At 33.3% G+C, this 16,987-nt stretch overlaps 1 protein-coding gene across 2 annotated transcripts in view; it reads right to left on the bottom strand.

Moving 5' to 3' along the window:
* Window positions 1–255: 255 nt before the first annotated feature.
* Window positions 256–16,987, bottom strand: part of LOC127880068 (uncharacterized) — a 28,907-nt gene continuing 12,175 nt past the window's right edge. For both annotated transcript variants that reach the window (XM_052427302.1, XM_052427301.1), the window contains exons 2-7: window positions 15,166–15,305; window positions 12,767–12,902; window positions 12,247–12,417; window positions 2,764–2,934; window positions 2,265–2,346; window positions 256–1,917 (exon numbers count right to left, since the gene is read on the bottom strand). In XM_052427302.1, the coding sequence (XP_052283262.1) occupies window positions 1,716–1,917; window positions 2,265–2,346; window positions 2,764–2,934; window positions 12,247–12,417; window positions 12,767–12,902; window positions 15,166–15,183 (780 nt within the window). In that variant the 5' untranslated portion in view covers window positions 15,184–15,305 and the 3' untranslated portion in view covers window positions 256–1,715. The remainder of the gene's footprint in view (window positions 1,918–2,264; window positions 2,347–2,763; window positions 2,935–12,246; window positions 12,418–12,766; window positions 12,903–15,165; window positions 15,306–16,987) is intronic.

Genomic DNA, 16,987 nt, shown 5'->3' with positions numbered 1-16,987 from the left:
TATTAAATATATACTGTATTTGATAAAAAGTATTGTATAATATACCATTTTAGAATAACCCACGCTGAGTAGAATAAAGGCGTAGCAGTTCAATCATAAAAAGTCATAAGACGAATAATGGATAACGGCAACTTTTTTTTAAGTTTAATATTTCATGCCATGTTATACATACTTAGTTGTTTGTGTCGATGTATAAACGAAATATTTGTGCATAACCAACATCGTGTGTTCTTTGTTTTTTTAGAGTGTTTTCGAACTACTTAACCGCTGTTAAGTACTCTAAAAGCTTGATTTGACACTTGTGATTCATTTACTGTCAGTATCATAATTACAAAAAGGAATTAAATTTAAATTTTTGTTAATTTCGATTTAGCCAGCACTAAAATGCACACAATCTTGTGGAACCATATTTGTGATGAAAATAGTTTGCTCCTTTATCTAAAAATATTAACTTTCAAGGAAAATGCTCAAACATGTACTCTTTATGTAATGGCATTTGAACAATATTCTTGAAAGTTTATGTCATATCAACTTTATATATTTATGTCTTCGGTATCGAGCAAATTGTTATTGACAACTGCATCTTTATTAAAACTGCGCCCTAAATACAGATATGCATAAACATATTTCCATTTAAGTAATGTGTTCAATATTCATTCAGAACCGAAAGTAATGTCAACATGCAGTTTGTCGTTAGTTTAAACACAGTAAACAATTTGTAGAGTTTTTGTATTACAATATTTACTAAGCAGTATGTATTCAATCTCTTCTATTATTACTAGGAAAGTATAAAAGACGAGATCGTTGCAAACATAGTTATCCACACAATATTTATGTATATTTTGTACATTAAATCATGTTTGAGTGCTAACTGACAAAATGCATGGGACCGTGCACCACTACAATCACATTGCAATCAACATGTTTGGATTCTTTCATATGGTATCATGGTTTAATTTTAATATCAATTATGAATAAGATATTGTACACGTGAATGCACGTCTATACAATAAAAATGTTTGTCAACGTTCAAATGTGTTTCTATTGGTGGATATGTTGAAACGATACGTTAAACATTCTAAACGAAAGTCCTCTTTGTCGTAAAAGTCGTGCAACTCAAGCCTCTGTTGTTACTTGTTTTATAAATGGAGCTAAATAATATCACGACTTCAAATAGGTATCACTGTAATTAAGTTTGTAATGCAAATTACTGTAACACCAATACGCTTATACGTATGTGTCGGCGTATGTGTCACATAATAAGAACATTCAGATTATGTTTAAAATTAACTACTCAATAATTTATTCACTTGATTCCTTTCTATATTTTAGCGTGCGCATAATCATGGGCATCGCCTGGTGGAAGTTTAACCGTAATTCCATTTAAAACATCATAATCCCCTTGTTCATGATCCTTTGTTCCTTCACCTCGTGTAACTGTTGTTCTTACAGGATTCGTGATATGATTATAGTCGCCGACGACTTCGTTCCTCTGCGAAATAGCAGATGTATTGTAGTCGTTGCCTGCTTGTGACATGATGTGCTCGAGTCTTCCTAGATGGTCATAGTCACCGGGCCGGTCTATTTTGAGTTTGTTGTATATATTGTCCGGTTTCCTGGTAACGGCTTCTGATGATAAGGTAACGGTTGTGTGATCATAATTACCGTTGCCATATGGTTCTTCAGTGATATCTATTGAATTGTAATTATCAGTCTCACCGTTGCCTTTGTTTTTTTTCATCTGCTGTGTTATAATGATCGACCGTGTCTTCCACCGAAAGCGTGCGATTATCTTGTATAAAATAGTTATGGCTGTCAATAGTATCGTCATATGATCTGCTTGCCATCGCGAACGATCCAGCATTAGTCTTGTCAGAGTTGTCAGTTTTAGTCCCGTATTTGCACGACAATGCATCTCTAAAATAGATTCGACACAGCATAAGTAGAACTTCTTTCGTTTGAAAGCTTTTCATGTTTCAATTGGTTTTGAATGAAATGCAAAATATGCGAAATGCATTCAACCACTCGTCAAAACAAACATTAGATATATGCTCTTGCAACATATATTTACAAATTTATTCAACGGTATTTCGAGTACACTTAATCACTGTTATTAAAGCAATATACTTCTTAAATGACAATTGGCGTGACATCGTTAACCTGTGCATCGTATTTGTTAATCATTTCTAATAAAGCGTCATTTAAAATGATTATTCTATTGTACATGTATATGCGATGAAAATTTGACAACGTTAACACTACACCTTCTCCTTAGTACAATGATGACAAGTACTGCTCCCACTGCGCACAGTAGGCCACCTGCCTCACCGATACCTACACCTACAGCTGGAAAACAAACGTGAAACCTTACATCAAGAGAGTGACTTCGATCTTCGTGTATAGTGTATGTATTATTCAGTGATGCAAACCCCTCTTAATTCAAAGTGACAACATAGATGAAAAGTCCAGTTTGGCAACTATGTAAGTATGATTCGCATATATAAACCGAATACTTATCTTTACATATGATTCTTTAAAATAATATTGTTTATTAGATGCATTAGTTCTCTCATATGAATCGCGGAGAGTGGCTTCACGTGTCCAAATTATACTACAATATAGTCTCATAATTGCTGTCGTTATACAATGTACACTAAGAGACACACATTCACATACAGTAATGGTGTCAAGCCCATTATTTATTCTGATGCTCAAGACAGTTCACGAGTATTAGCCTAATACTTTGACAAAATATATATTTACTATGAACGGTCGTACTATCCGTTGACTCTTTCGTGAGAGGATTCTTGGCGGTGATACCCATGGTCGTAGAACCACCGAAATGAGCAGTTGTTAAACTATCGGTGATCGAATTTTCTTCGTGAATACTTGAAAGAGTACTACCTCCTGGACTTGTAGCATCAGAGGAAAAACCTTTTGTGGAGGAAAGTTAAGAAGTATAAATATCATAAGTGAATCCTACTGTCGTAAGAACACGTGTTGTGCTTAGTGCTTACTGTAGAGACAGTTTCATTTCTTGTAAGCATTTCATTAGGTATTTCATATTTTGTGGCTGATGTTTCCAAAACTTCCTATACCTTTTTGGAAGTGTGTTTCATATATAGGATATTCAGCCAAATCTCTTTTACACATTCGGTCGGCGTTGAAAATCTGTATAATCTACATACATTTCTTTAATATTAATTCAGGAATAAAATGAGGTATTATTTACATTTCACATTTAATGACATATAATGACCTTATAGTAAGATTGCTGTTATTGATCCACGTTTTAAACACATGATAGTAAGATTACCGTTATTTATTCACGTTTTAAAACACATGATAATAAGATAACCGTTATTGATCCACGTTTTTAAACAAATGATAGTAAGACCTGCTATTGATCCGCGTTTTTTAAAACATGATAGTAAGATTATCTCTATTGATCCGCGTTTTTAAACACATGATAGTAAGGTAACCGTTATTGATCCACGTTTTGAAACACATGATTGTAAGAATCGTTATTGATTCACGTTTTTAAACACATGATATTAAGAAATCCTTATTCGTCCACGTTTTAAATACATCATAGTAAGATAACCGTTATTGATCCACGTTATTTCACACTTATTTATTTTGTGTTCAAAAAGTTGGCAACATAAAGATACACAAACATAACAGTGTCAAAAAATTAACAGACAATATGAAGCTATACCGATTGCACGCTTTGCATGAAAGTTTTGATATGTGTGTGTGTGTATACACGTATCTGATTGGTGGTAGCATTGGTTATACTGTTGCATGAGTTATATTAATACATTAAATAAATTGAAAAAAAAACAAAAAAAAACAATGTTTTTGTCATCAATCGTTTTGTTCGTAGTTTTTAAATATGGCATAATTATTTGTCAAACACACGTAAGAAGCATTTAATAACAAATTACGAAATGTACTCGGAATATCATGATTTTCTCTTATTGTGATCGTACAGAAACTGAGTGCAAAATAACTGACTATAATCACTTAAAATGATTTAACATTAAGCTATAATCTACAATCGGAACATATGGCAATTTATCCAAATAAAGCAAATGTTACGGTCCACTGGCCTTACGCATTCGTCTGCAAGAACTTTTGGCCGCAATCCGATTATAATCAAAGTACTGACAGTACTGGTGTGACGATGCTTTTGAAGTGGATGGATGTATAAAAGCATCAATTTAAGTTGATTTACATCATCACAATTGTGTATGTGGGTACGAAAACAAAATTTGGTACACAAATTTTGGGAAGAAAACAATTATGCCAAAAAAAAATTTGGTTACGAAAATAAAATTAGAGTACGAAAAAAAATTGGGTACGAAACAAAAATTGGGAACGAAAAAAATTTGGGTACGAAACAAATTTTGGAACAAAAAAAAATTGGGTACGAAAAAATTTTGGTACGGAAAAAAATTGGGGGTACGGGGACGTAGTACCCCTGGGAAACTTGACCCACAATCGCACATTCTTGTCCCTTTCCTTCAAACATCCGATAAGTACCTCGAAGGCAATAGTATGAATACACATTTATGGCGTTCCATTTGGGTCGAATGTCAACAAGACCTAGTAGGTAAAAAGAGAAATATACTTTGACGTACAATATGTACGCGGAAGTACATTTTTTTGTACTTCGATGTACAAAATTGTAATTCGACGTTCAGTCTTTACTGACCCTTGAGTGTTAGCCAATCAGAAGACGCCTTACATCTGTTGCTTTTAGAGATATTTGACATTGAACATTACTATTATTATTATTTTTACCAAATTATCCGACTATCGACCGCTAACTAATAGATATTGAGCGTATTTATTGAACATTATTATTATTATTTATACCAAATTATGCGACTATCGACCGCTAACTCATAGATATTGTGCGTATTTATTGACCTGGCGTGGCGGAATTAACCTCTGACTTATACAAATAATGGTAAACCGCTTTTAAGCAATCAGCTTTCAAGCGACTGCAGGCTGATCTGGATCCAAACTGGCCACAATCGCCGTAATGTCTCTTTTTCAGTGACACAGTTCATTTGACTTAAAAATGATATTTAATACAGTCGATTGGTGTATAACGGATAGCTAAGGACTTCGAGTCTCATTTCAACGTAAAAACCATGCATTCAGTAATTTAACCTTTAAACATCGAAAGACAAATGTCTTTCCTATTGAAACATGCCAGCGGTTTTAAAATTCCGACAAATTAAATTTTCAGCAATTACCGGATCGCTTAGGTCTTTATCGGATTACATGTGTATCGTGTTATTTCTTGAAATTTTACCCAGCATTTGTAAAACATATTGCAAGATTTGTAAATTTCCAGAAAAGGAACTCCATGTCTGCGTTTAATAAGACCAAGTTCATGGAAATCGCTGCACAATTGATGAAGTAATGGCTGTTCAAAGCGATGCACCCTATATTCGGGTCGTTTTGAGTTGAATACCTTGTTATATATATTTGATAGTTATGTTTTCAGAGAATTCGATTTTTCGTTATAATTTTATTATCTTTCATTCAAAATGATGTTTTTACTAATAAATATCATAGCTACCCACATGTGTATTGGACAACTTCAATTGAGTTTTCATTTAGTTTGAGACAATCCCCACATTCCCGAATATGTGTCGCCACATGTCTGTTATTCACTAAATCACGAGTTGCAGCTCTCATGCTTATTTTATGTGGTACGCATCAATTTGGTTTCTGAGCATTCTTACTTTTAGAAAGGACACATTATACTACAATATTACATCAATGAACATAATGTTTACCAAACAAAATCTGCAAAATTCAGGAAACCATACGTCTTCACTTTTCCTTTCGTCACAAAAACGGTGCGTACATAACGTGACCTTGTTTTGCTTTCGAAAAAAAGAAACAATTGTAAATTAAACATTGACACACGTCAACTAAAACATGAATCGACTGAACAATGATAGGCAGTCTATATTCAATTCATAGAACACTATAAATCTTTACATAAATAAAAGTATTTTGCAATTTTTTAACCTATCCGTTACTCACTAAAATCCGCTATACACCAATCGACTGAACTAAAATAGAAAGAAGAAATAATACAAACCCGTAGCCTCTAAACCTATAAGTTCGTGCACCTTAAATTTCAATGGCATATCTTTCATGAAAATTCATTAGACAATAACTAAACTTGATTTATTCTTTATGATTTATCTTTTGTTTAACAAATAACGAGTGAAATATGTTGGTTGACAGATAATAATAATGGAGTTACGTACCTTTAAACATTCATGTATATGGTAGTCTGCGTCACACAGAATTACCCTATAAGATCGTGCACCGATTTTGATGACGTCACAGCGAGGCCCTGGGATGTGTTTATAATAGCCGATATATGTTTTTGTGAATATTAGTTTATTTGTATTAAATATGTGTTGTTTTAGATGAATTTCGTGAATAAACTGTATTGAAATAATGGTTTAAACAAAACTGGTCTCCATAAAAACGAAATATGAACTGTGATAACTGTATTCAGAGGTCTAGATAAAGTGTATTTACTAACGGAAAATAGCTAAATAAAATTCTATTCACAATGGGGGCATAAAAGGCTGTCACCCCTTCTAATGACAGTTGTTTTGTGACAAAATCCCAAATTGACGCAGTGAGAACCTTTATCGCAATTGGCCGGACACGATCTTATCGTATGGTCTCGTGTCATCATTTGGGGGTAACATTTCCCGCATACACAGCATACTTTAATCGTATTGTAATGCAAAGTATAGAGAGCACAATACAAATTTGAGACGGGCCTCCAAGGGAAACTACTCTTACAACATTTTACGCTCAAAACATTGACAAACATAGCCGTCTGTTGAAGGAAATGTGCAGATTTTAAACATTGTTTTGGCTATTTCTTTGGAACGAGGTCAGAAAAACGGACAATTTATATCATATTTATAGTTTTTTCCTCATGATTTTTGTCTTATCGGCTGTGGAAATTCTCGCGTTACAAAAGTGGACAGTTTTTGGGCACGTACGTTCGAATGTTGCTTAGAAGTACGTCATAAAAAAAGTACACGATCTTATAGGGCTGCACGAAGTTATAGGAATAGAGGATAATATGAGTAAAGATTTTGTAATCAATGTTTTCAGGACAGCTTGGTGATCTGCAAATCCCATGTGATATGTTGATATCGGGTATCATAGTCATTCAATAAGTCGCAAAATGCTCGAATACAATTTACAAAGCAAAATGTGACTTAAATTGATAACTAAAAATACCAGTTTTGCCGTGTCAAGCTGTCAAGATCCAGAAAGTCCTGCATTCACATCGAATGTATCCTTCGATATCAAAACGCATTTAATTAATTCACTAAACCATTCATATAATAATAAAAACCTAACAACGCTTCAAAAACAAGGTATTATATCACTCATTCCAAAACCTGGAAAAAACTTAGAATCCTTATCAAACTGGCGCCCAATTAGCTTACTAAATAATGACTATAAAATTGCAACTAAAAGTATAGCAAACAGAATTAAAAAAATATTACCATCAACCATTTCAAAATCTCAATCTGGTTTCATAAAAGGACGTTACATTGGTGAAAACGTTCGTCTTATCCAAGAATGCATAAACTATTTCAACAATTCAAACAATCCTGGTCTAATATTCTTTGCAGACTTTGAAAAGGCATTCGATTCACTTGATCATTCATTTATGTTCTCTTGCTTAGAAAATATGAAATTTGGTGAAAGTCTCATTCAATGGGTCAAACTATTTTATACCGATATTAACAGTATAATCATTAACAATGGTTTCTTTTCAAACAGTTTTAACATCGAACGAGGGGTTCGACAAGGATGTCCACTATCATCATCGCTATTTATTATTTGCATCGAGTATCTATCACATCACATCCAATCAAATAAACACATAAAAGGCATATCACTAGAACCTGACGAAGAAATCAAACAATCCCTATTTGCTGACGATGCAACTTATTTTTTAAATAACAATTACGATTCTTTCCATAACCTAATAGAGTCGCTAACCCTTTACGGAATGACATCGGGTCTTAAACTAAACAAAAGTAAATGTACTGTGTTACGAGTAGGTAAATTAAAACAAAGTAATGTTCAATATAAAAAAGAAATGAAATTTAATTGGACATCCGATGAAGCCACAACGTTAGGAATTACATTCACAAATAATGAAAAGGATACAGTTCTTAAAAACATATTACCTAAATTACAGAATTTTAAAAACTGCTTAAAATCATGGCATCATCGTAAACTTACACTAATCGGAAAAAACACAGTATTGAAAACGTTTGCACTTCCTAAATTAATTTATGTATTCACAGTTCTCCCAAATCCACCAAATGATGTTATTAACGATATAAAATCAGCAATATTCAATTTCATATGGGACGGTAAGCCTGATAAAATAAAAAGAACTCAGTTAATTCAATCTGTAGAAAATGGAGGTATCCAATTAACGAACATTGACTCATTCTTGAATGCAGTCAAATGCAGCTGGGTTAAACGATACCTAGATAATACCAATACGAGTAAATGGAAATTATTCTACCAGAAAATCCTAAAAAAATATGGTGACTCCTTACTCTTTGAATGTAACATCGGCAATACTATCTTACATGAAATTGCAGACGAAAACATATTTCTGTCTGATGTTCTATCAGCATGGAGTGATGTCACTCATAACATAGAAACCCAAACCAGCAGTAAAACAATTTTATGGAACAATAAAGACATAACTTCAAACAATAAGACGTTTTTCTATAAAGACTGGTTTGAACGAAGCATTAAATATGTCGACCAATTATATGACTACAGAATTAAGGATTTCTACTCTTTTGATAATATATGCTATATATACGGAATACCTTCAAATAATTTTCTGAAGTACTACACACTAATCAAAAGCATACCCATACATATTAAATCTGAAATCAATACAAATAATACACCATGTACTCAAACAACATTTGTAGAAAACATACTTGGAAGAAAAAAGAAAATAAATAAAATATTCTACACACTACAAATTAAAAACCCTACAGAAAACTCCAAAATCCAAAATAAATGGCAAGTCCTTTTTGGAGAAAATGAGCTTAATTGGAAACACATATTTACCATGCCATATAAAGCAACAATTGAAAGCACACTGAGAAATTTTCAATATAAATACATCCATAGAATTGTAGCTACAAATAAATATCTCTTTAAATGCAAATTATCTAACTCAAATCTGTGTGACTTCTGCAGTGAAAACATTGAAACTATAGAACATCTTTTTTGGGAGTGCAAACACATCCAGACTATTTGGAATCAATTAATATCCTTTCTTGAACAACATCAACTAAACGTTAAACTATCTTTCTTAAATGTAAGTTTTGGAATTAACTCATTGAAATCAATAGACTGTAATAATATTGTGAACTTTATGGTTATATTGATGAAATATTTTATCTTAAACATGAAGTACAAAAAACAAGTTCCAAATTTTAATTGCTTTGTCCATAGTCTTAAACTAAAAATACAGATTGAGAAAGAAATAGCCCTCAGTAATGACACATTACAAATCTTTGAACAAAAATGGAATCGGATAAAATTCTCATAATGTTTTGTCCACTTAAATACATTTCATTCTAATGTTAGTTTATCTCTCTAAAATAGTTTTGTTTATTTTTTTTTTATTTTTTTTTTATCTGACAAGATTATTGTGAATATACAACAAAACACACAAGTCCAGTATGCTTTCTTCCGACTTTATACAACTCATCATTTTTCATAACTATTCCTCTGTTGTTCTTTTCTTTTCTCTCCAAAAAAAAATTAATATATATTAGCATATCTTGTATAACATGTCTGGACTTTATTGCTTTATACAATCACTATGTTGTATGATCATATACATGTTTACATTGTATGTATGATATTGAATAAAAAAAAAAAATCCTTCGAATTCAATCCATTATTGACATTAGCGGAGATTTAGTTAATAAATAACTCATATATCCTAAATGACAGTTTCTAAATAGCCAAACAAGCCGATGTATGCTGTAAGAAAGTTTTGACACGACTGTGAAGATTCTCTCATGGGCGCGGCCATTGTTGTATGACCTTGAGCGGTCCGTCTAAAATGCGTATATGACTCATATCCGAGGATATGAACGAAAAGTGCGAATATGAACGAATATAGGCAATATTTATGCGTTTTTTTTTACAGTTTTGTTATGAACAAATCACTGTTGAATAAAAAAATTCACAATATGTGATAAATATGTTAAGACTGCCTCAAAATAGAGCAATTTAATAAAATCGGTGGTCTGACTGGTCGTTCATATTCGCGGATATTAATTTGGAGTTACTGAAATTAAAATGCCTATGAAAAACGCTTTTAAATTCATTCGATCGTAACATTACACATAAGCGACGTGTATTTTTGTCACAGAACGATTTTTATATAACAAGAATAAAGGAGAATACATTTGAAAAGCCATTATCTGTTCATATCCGCACTTTTCAGTCATATCCGCCGATATGAGTCATATACGCATCGTACCCTATGTTGAGGCATGAACGACAACTCTGCTGGAGAATGTTACCAATGCTAATCAGCGAGATATGCCGATTAGAAAATTGACACTATCTCAATCGGACTGGCTCGGTCTTTTACATACCTCGCCATTGTGAAGAATTTTTCCATGGTATGATAACTTAGACGATGCTGAAGCAGCATCGTCAAAAAAATATGCAGTGTATCACCATATACAATTAATCGTGCAAAATTCTAATAACATGTAATTGTTCGAACATTTGTATAGTCTTTTTTAAGGTAATATATGGGGGACCGAATAATAACATTAGCGAACAATGATTAGGTTGGCTTAAAAAGTATCGTAGTTTTAGAACATCCAACAATAGGAAACTATATGTCATGATTTTCAAAAGTCCTTCTTGACATGGTTATGTTTGTATGTTTATTCATTTCCTATTTCATTTTTACATATAAACGTGGATTTTGAATCCATTTAATATGTGTCTCCGTATTTACGCTTAAAAAGTCATCAGTCAGAAATTGTCTTCAACACATTTTCATTTCTTACAGATTATAGCAACTTCTATATTTTTAGCAAAACGTGTACAATGAGTAATGCATCAAGTGTTATAGCGAAAAACTTTGTTCCCGCATACTATTGTTTTGCTTGTTTCGCAATAAAAAACTGTCAAATTGCACCCTTTAATTCTTGTAAACAAGATGCTTACACGCTTAAAGTTGTTGTTCAATTTTACTGACTTTATGTGTTTCCTTTACGACCATTTTAAAACATATTAATGGGTATGATGAACACAGACAGTTTTTTGAAGAAACATACTTTTGAAATAAGTAACAATACCATTAAGCCATCTTTCTAACATGATACAGGCTGACTATTCTACAGTACAAGTTGTTAATCTACTAAATGCAGCGAGCGATTTAAATATAACCTGTATATTTTCCCAAATCGACAATACCGCGTGGAATAAATTTATAATTGAAATGTTTACTTATCCCCTATACTATTGACAAACTGTATAAAAATAGATTTTTAACTTTGCTTAAAAGTATTAAATTGACAGATTTAAACATGTTGACAAAAATTCAATAATAATAATGATTAAAATATATATCAGTTTCTCCAACAGGGGTATGAAGATCAAACGGTTTACTTGGCTCTTCTAAAATTTATACTTATTTTGCAGGTTTTGCTTCAAACACAATAAACTTAATACATTATTGAATAGATGTATGTAACGATCGCTTGATAGTGTTATTCTAAAGTAATGATCACTCGTATTTAAAACTGTATAAATATTAAATGTATATTCAAGTCAGTTTGTCATATCCTTTGTATTACGAGTTTTTCTTTCAAATATTGATCTCTGTTGCACAAATTTTAAATTCTTAATTATATAATTATATATTTTAAGGGCTTTAGAAGTATCATTTTTAATGTATGAATAAAGCTTTATCAAATACATGTACCCGCTTTATATACATAATCTTTTCTCAAATGTCAAATGATTCTACAGTATATATTTAATAGTTAAACCATAATATAATATAATGCACTATTCTGTTCGACCATAAACTGTTATTACAAATATTATATTTTATTTCGCACATAGACGTCATATAGATGTCTATATTCTTACCGGATAGTTCGCAAGTAACGTTTTCCCATGAGTTATTGGAAAGGCAAGTAATTGTGGGTTTGCTAATGAAACCCGGGTCACATTCAACATCAGCGATTGAACCGTATGTTATATTGGGACCCATATATAACGTTGTTTTTCCGTGTGCAATTACGGGCGGTGATCCACATGCTGAAACGAAAAAAAATCATAACGCGTAACCATTTGCTTTATCCAAACAATTACTTTAAGAGTTTGAACAGAACAAGTAACTGTTGACTATTGTTTCGAATCCTCTTACATTCTTGTGTACAGAGCAAATCATCAGGACTATCTGTATTATGTTCGGACTTTTTATTTGAAAAGACTAATAGACTAAAACATAAACTGATTTACCAGACTTTGTAACATATGTTTATATAGCGTTAACGGTCATAACCAATCTGTTCCGCTAAACCGTCTACATATTACTAAAAAACGTAAACGTATGCACAACGTTATTGTATACAATGTTTAGTGGTTAGACTTAACCCACGTATACCCCAATTGGTATAGACGCTAATGCTCCACGGATCGCCACATGTATATTTGGAGTCTCCAGTGCACTTGCTCATACAGTCCGGTTCCGCCTGTTGCTTTGTGTTCAGCGTACTGCCACAGAAGCATTTGTAACTGTTCTAAATAGACAAGTTATTGAAAGTACATATTTATGTTATGTCGGAAGTTCGTGACATTGACTTACTCAGTCATTGAGTTGTTTTATTTACCGGCTAAAGGGGTCAAACTGTGCGCTCATAACCAAGACATTAACCATTTTACTACAAATCTTATCTTAATGGTTTAACAATCATATTCTTAGTTTTACAATGTGTGTGTACATCTTCATTGACAAATTATATGTGCTTTCCCGCAATGCGTCGTTTAAATCGATAGTATAAGTAATGGTCAGCCAGACCAGTACACTCCTTATCATATGAAATAATTAAAAACATGAACTGCTGATGAATTAAATACTTTTTGATCGCATCTGATAAAATAGAAAAATCATGGGCGTCCGCAGGAATTATCCTAGGAGGGGGGGGGGGGTCAAGGGGGGTTTCTTCCCATTTGCCGCCAGAGGCGTAGAAAATTGAGAATAAGGCCAGATAATAATTCATCATGAAGTATATCTGGAAGGTTACGAGTAAGGATTTGAAATGCATAAATTGACTGTATTGGAGTGGGTTCTACATATTTTTCTCTCCTTTGATCATAGTGACTTTTGTCATATAAAATCTAAATACAGTTTCTGACGTACGTAATACCATAGGAACTGTGAAAGCAATCATTAAGTATTTCAGACAGAGCCCTAAGAGAAGACGGCTAGTTCTGCACACACCATTGTAATGCGAAACAAGGTGGACTGCAAAGTAAAAAAGCATACGAATCTTCGCTAACCATTTCATCGAAATACGCCGTCAGTTAGAATATTTCGGGCAAAACGAACTTAATACGAAATGACGATATACTGCACATCAGCTATGGACGGCAAGTGGAACCGATCATCTAGACTATGCGGATTCAATTTTCGCGGAGGATATATTCGGTCCATCATTTAAAACAGCCGAAGATATTGGTGTCATAATGACAATACCACGGCAATGTGGCCGTCAAGTACACCGAGCAAATGTTGGTGGAACCAGTGAAGAATACTACTATCGACACACGATTTATAGGCTATTCCGTACATGGACCCACTGATCGAGTCTCTAGGAAGCCGATTTTCAGAATCTAATATGCCTGCGTTCATATCATATCAACTCCATCCGAACCACGTAAAAAAATTTGATCGATCAGACTATAAAGATACAGTCCGAACCATTGACGAATTTTATCAAATTGGTATTTTTTTAACAAGACGCGATGTCATGGTACGACATAAACAAGAAGGAATAGGGTTAGTAAGATTGTATTGACTTGGCCAAAAACGGATTTGTTTCCGGCCATGCGTTAGGCGATGATCATATTACTAACTCTGCCCGCCACCACTTGTACGGTGGAACGATCATTAAGCACGCTGAGACGAGTCAAGACATGGCTAAGATCCACCATGTCCGACGACAAGCTCTCAGGATTATGCATGATGAGCGTTCACAGGGATCTGATCACACCGACACCAAGAATATGTATATTAAAAAATCATCGAGAAATTCGACAGAGACCCACGTCGCCTTCGCTTCCTATTCAGGGACTGAATAAATGTTAAGTGATTGACTTCTCCCCTCGATTTCGCACGAATGAATCATTTAAAACAATGTTTTGAGAGTAAATAAATTGTGCAATAACCGCATCCATGACTTGTTTACATGTAAATGGGAGTTGATGTTATGTGAAACTAACTAGGGGTCATTCTGACCAGTATTGTTCAATTCAGGAATCATAATTGTACACGTTTAGATTTTTCCATATTCAACTATATTTTTTTAATCACCGATTGTCCGGGGGGGGGGGGGCAGCTGACCCCACATGCCCCTATGTGCGGACGCCCATGACTGTAAATATAAGTTTAAATACAGCCAAAACACATATTTTAAAGAGTGGCCTCGCAACTTGTGAACATGTGTTTATATCTGACATCTTAATAAATTACTATACGTTAATTAATTCAAATTATTCAAACTATTTATTAAATCTTAGTTTGCAAATGAGTAGTTAAAATGGCGTCCGTCTTGTGATCCGGTATGCATAATTACATTATCTAGCGTGCGAGCGTTCTATTTTAAAATGCCCAATATTAACGAGACTTTTGCAATTAGATATACGCGTTTGCAAATCTTGAACATATATGCAAAATGCGAACAGGTAGTGCTAGTGGTTACCATACTTATACACCGTTCAAGTACAAAACCCCCGATAAATGGTCTTACCAATTGCAAAAAATATACACATAACAAAACCAACCTTCACACCAGAATACATGTATCTGGAGAAACTGCAACGATACGCACATTGAGCTGGTGTATTCGTGTTAGAGTCTGTCTGCTCATGCTCGAGGACACGTGCGCCTATACTGTCCTTATAACATCCCAGGTAAACAATACCTGCAAAAATGCGATATATGTTTAAATATTTCATATTTTTGTTCTCAGAAAATGCGAACCGACATTGAGTATATAGACATGTATATTGTTCAGATAAATATGTTTAAACGATGATCCAGTATGAATTTAAACAGTCAGCATATATTACTGTTTAACGCAAACTGTTTTCTAGGGTCATTCTCAATACAAAACACACTTTTTAGTTAGTGTTTCATAATACTTGTTGTTGGTACTCGAACGTTTCGCATTTTAAACGGTAATGGTCAAAATAAGTATGTTTTACCGATTAATTGAACATCCGTTGTAACATTTGAAGTTCCTTAAATGTCATTCTTTAAATTTTGCAAATAGTATCATAACGAATTTGGGTATAACTTTATCATAGCCTTGGAAACAAATTCAGCATTGTGTTCGTTGATAAAATGAATTATTATGCTACAGAGATAATGATTCAACGTCCGTGTTCATTCAACAAACTTAAGTGTATAACACTACACGATTAATTTGGTATACACATTTTCTGTATCATATGTTTGTTACTTATTTTAAATCGCAGTAGTGGAATTTGATATTGAGTGATCGAAAATTCTACAGTCTATTTTAACGGGTATGATACGTTTAAGATCACTTTATCATATTCCAAGTAAGTGTGCGATATCTTTGTATTTAAACTATTAAAAGTGAGAACTCGTTGGCATTTAAATACTATTACCACTGCTGATCATTTTTGTTAACAGCGAAATATAACAGTGACATTAATTAATGATTTCCATTGTCTAACGGTGTGGAATGCCGTCGTTTTTTCCAGCGAAACACTCAGTTATACTTTTTTTCTAAATGTAAAAAACCGTTTGGAACATCATTTAACAAAACATAAATGCATCGGTTTTCGGTACATGTTTTATTTACTTGTTATCATATAAAAATTTCACATGTGTGGGTAAGTCACTTGTCAAAACATTGATACCATCGAATTACGATTGCCAATTTACCGAAACTAATAACCAGCCTCTCTATATTGCTCACTCTAGTGCAGATATAATGTGTCTTGTTCTGTGAAAGCTGGTCATAATTCATGTGCGTAAAGTGTCGTCCCAGATTAACCTGTGCAGTCCGCACAGGCTAATCAGGGACGACACTTTCCGCTTTAATTGGTATTTTCCGTTTAAAGGAAGTCCCTTTTTACCGAAAATCTAGTTTAAGCGGAAAGTGTCGTCCCTGATTAGCCTGTGCGGACTGCACAGGCTAATCTGGGACGACACTTAACGCACATGCATTATGACCAGTTTTCTCAGAACAAGACACATATAATGAACTATCACGATATTCAACCAGCTACGCCATGGGTCTACGCGTGCCAATTAATTTTCGTGTAAATGAGTGAAGAATAGTTAAAAACATAGTTATATTTAACAACAAATCAATATAACTGAATCAACAACCCAATCATTTGCAACAACGAAATATCAATTATAGTTATTGTACTTAATTAGAAAATACAAATAATATGTGTTGCGTTCGGTTAATGATTAAATAATGACGTCACTATTGTTCACCAATCAATTATATTGTCACTTGTCGCTACGCAACTCTTGTATGTTTCTATAAACATTCCTAAACTATGATTCAATAAAACATCACAACCAAAATGCATTTCTATATAGTATCAAAATGATATTTAT

The sequence above is a fragment of the Dreissena polymorpha genome, chromosome 4 (assembly GCF_020536995.1).
Source record: "Dreissena polymorpha isolate Duluth1 chromosome 4, UMN_Dpol_1.0, whole genome shotgun sequence".
Lineage (NCBI taxonomy): Eukaryota > Metazoa > Mollusca > Bivalvia > Myida > Dreissenidae > Dreissena > Dreissena polymorpha.
This window is presented reverse-complemented; position numbering and strand designations above follow the sequence as displayed.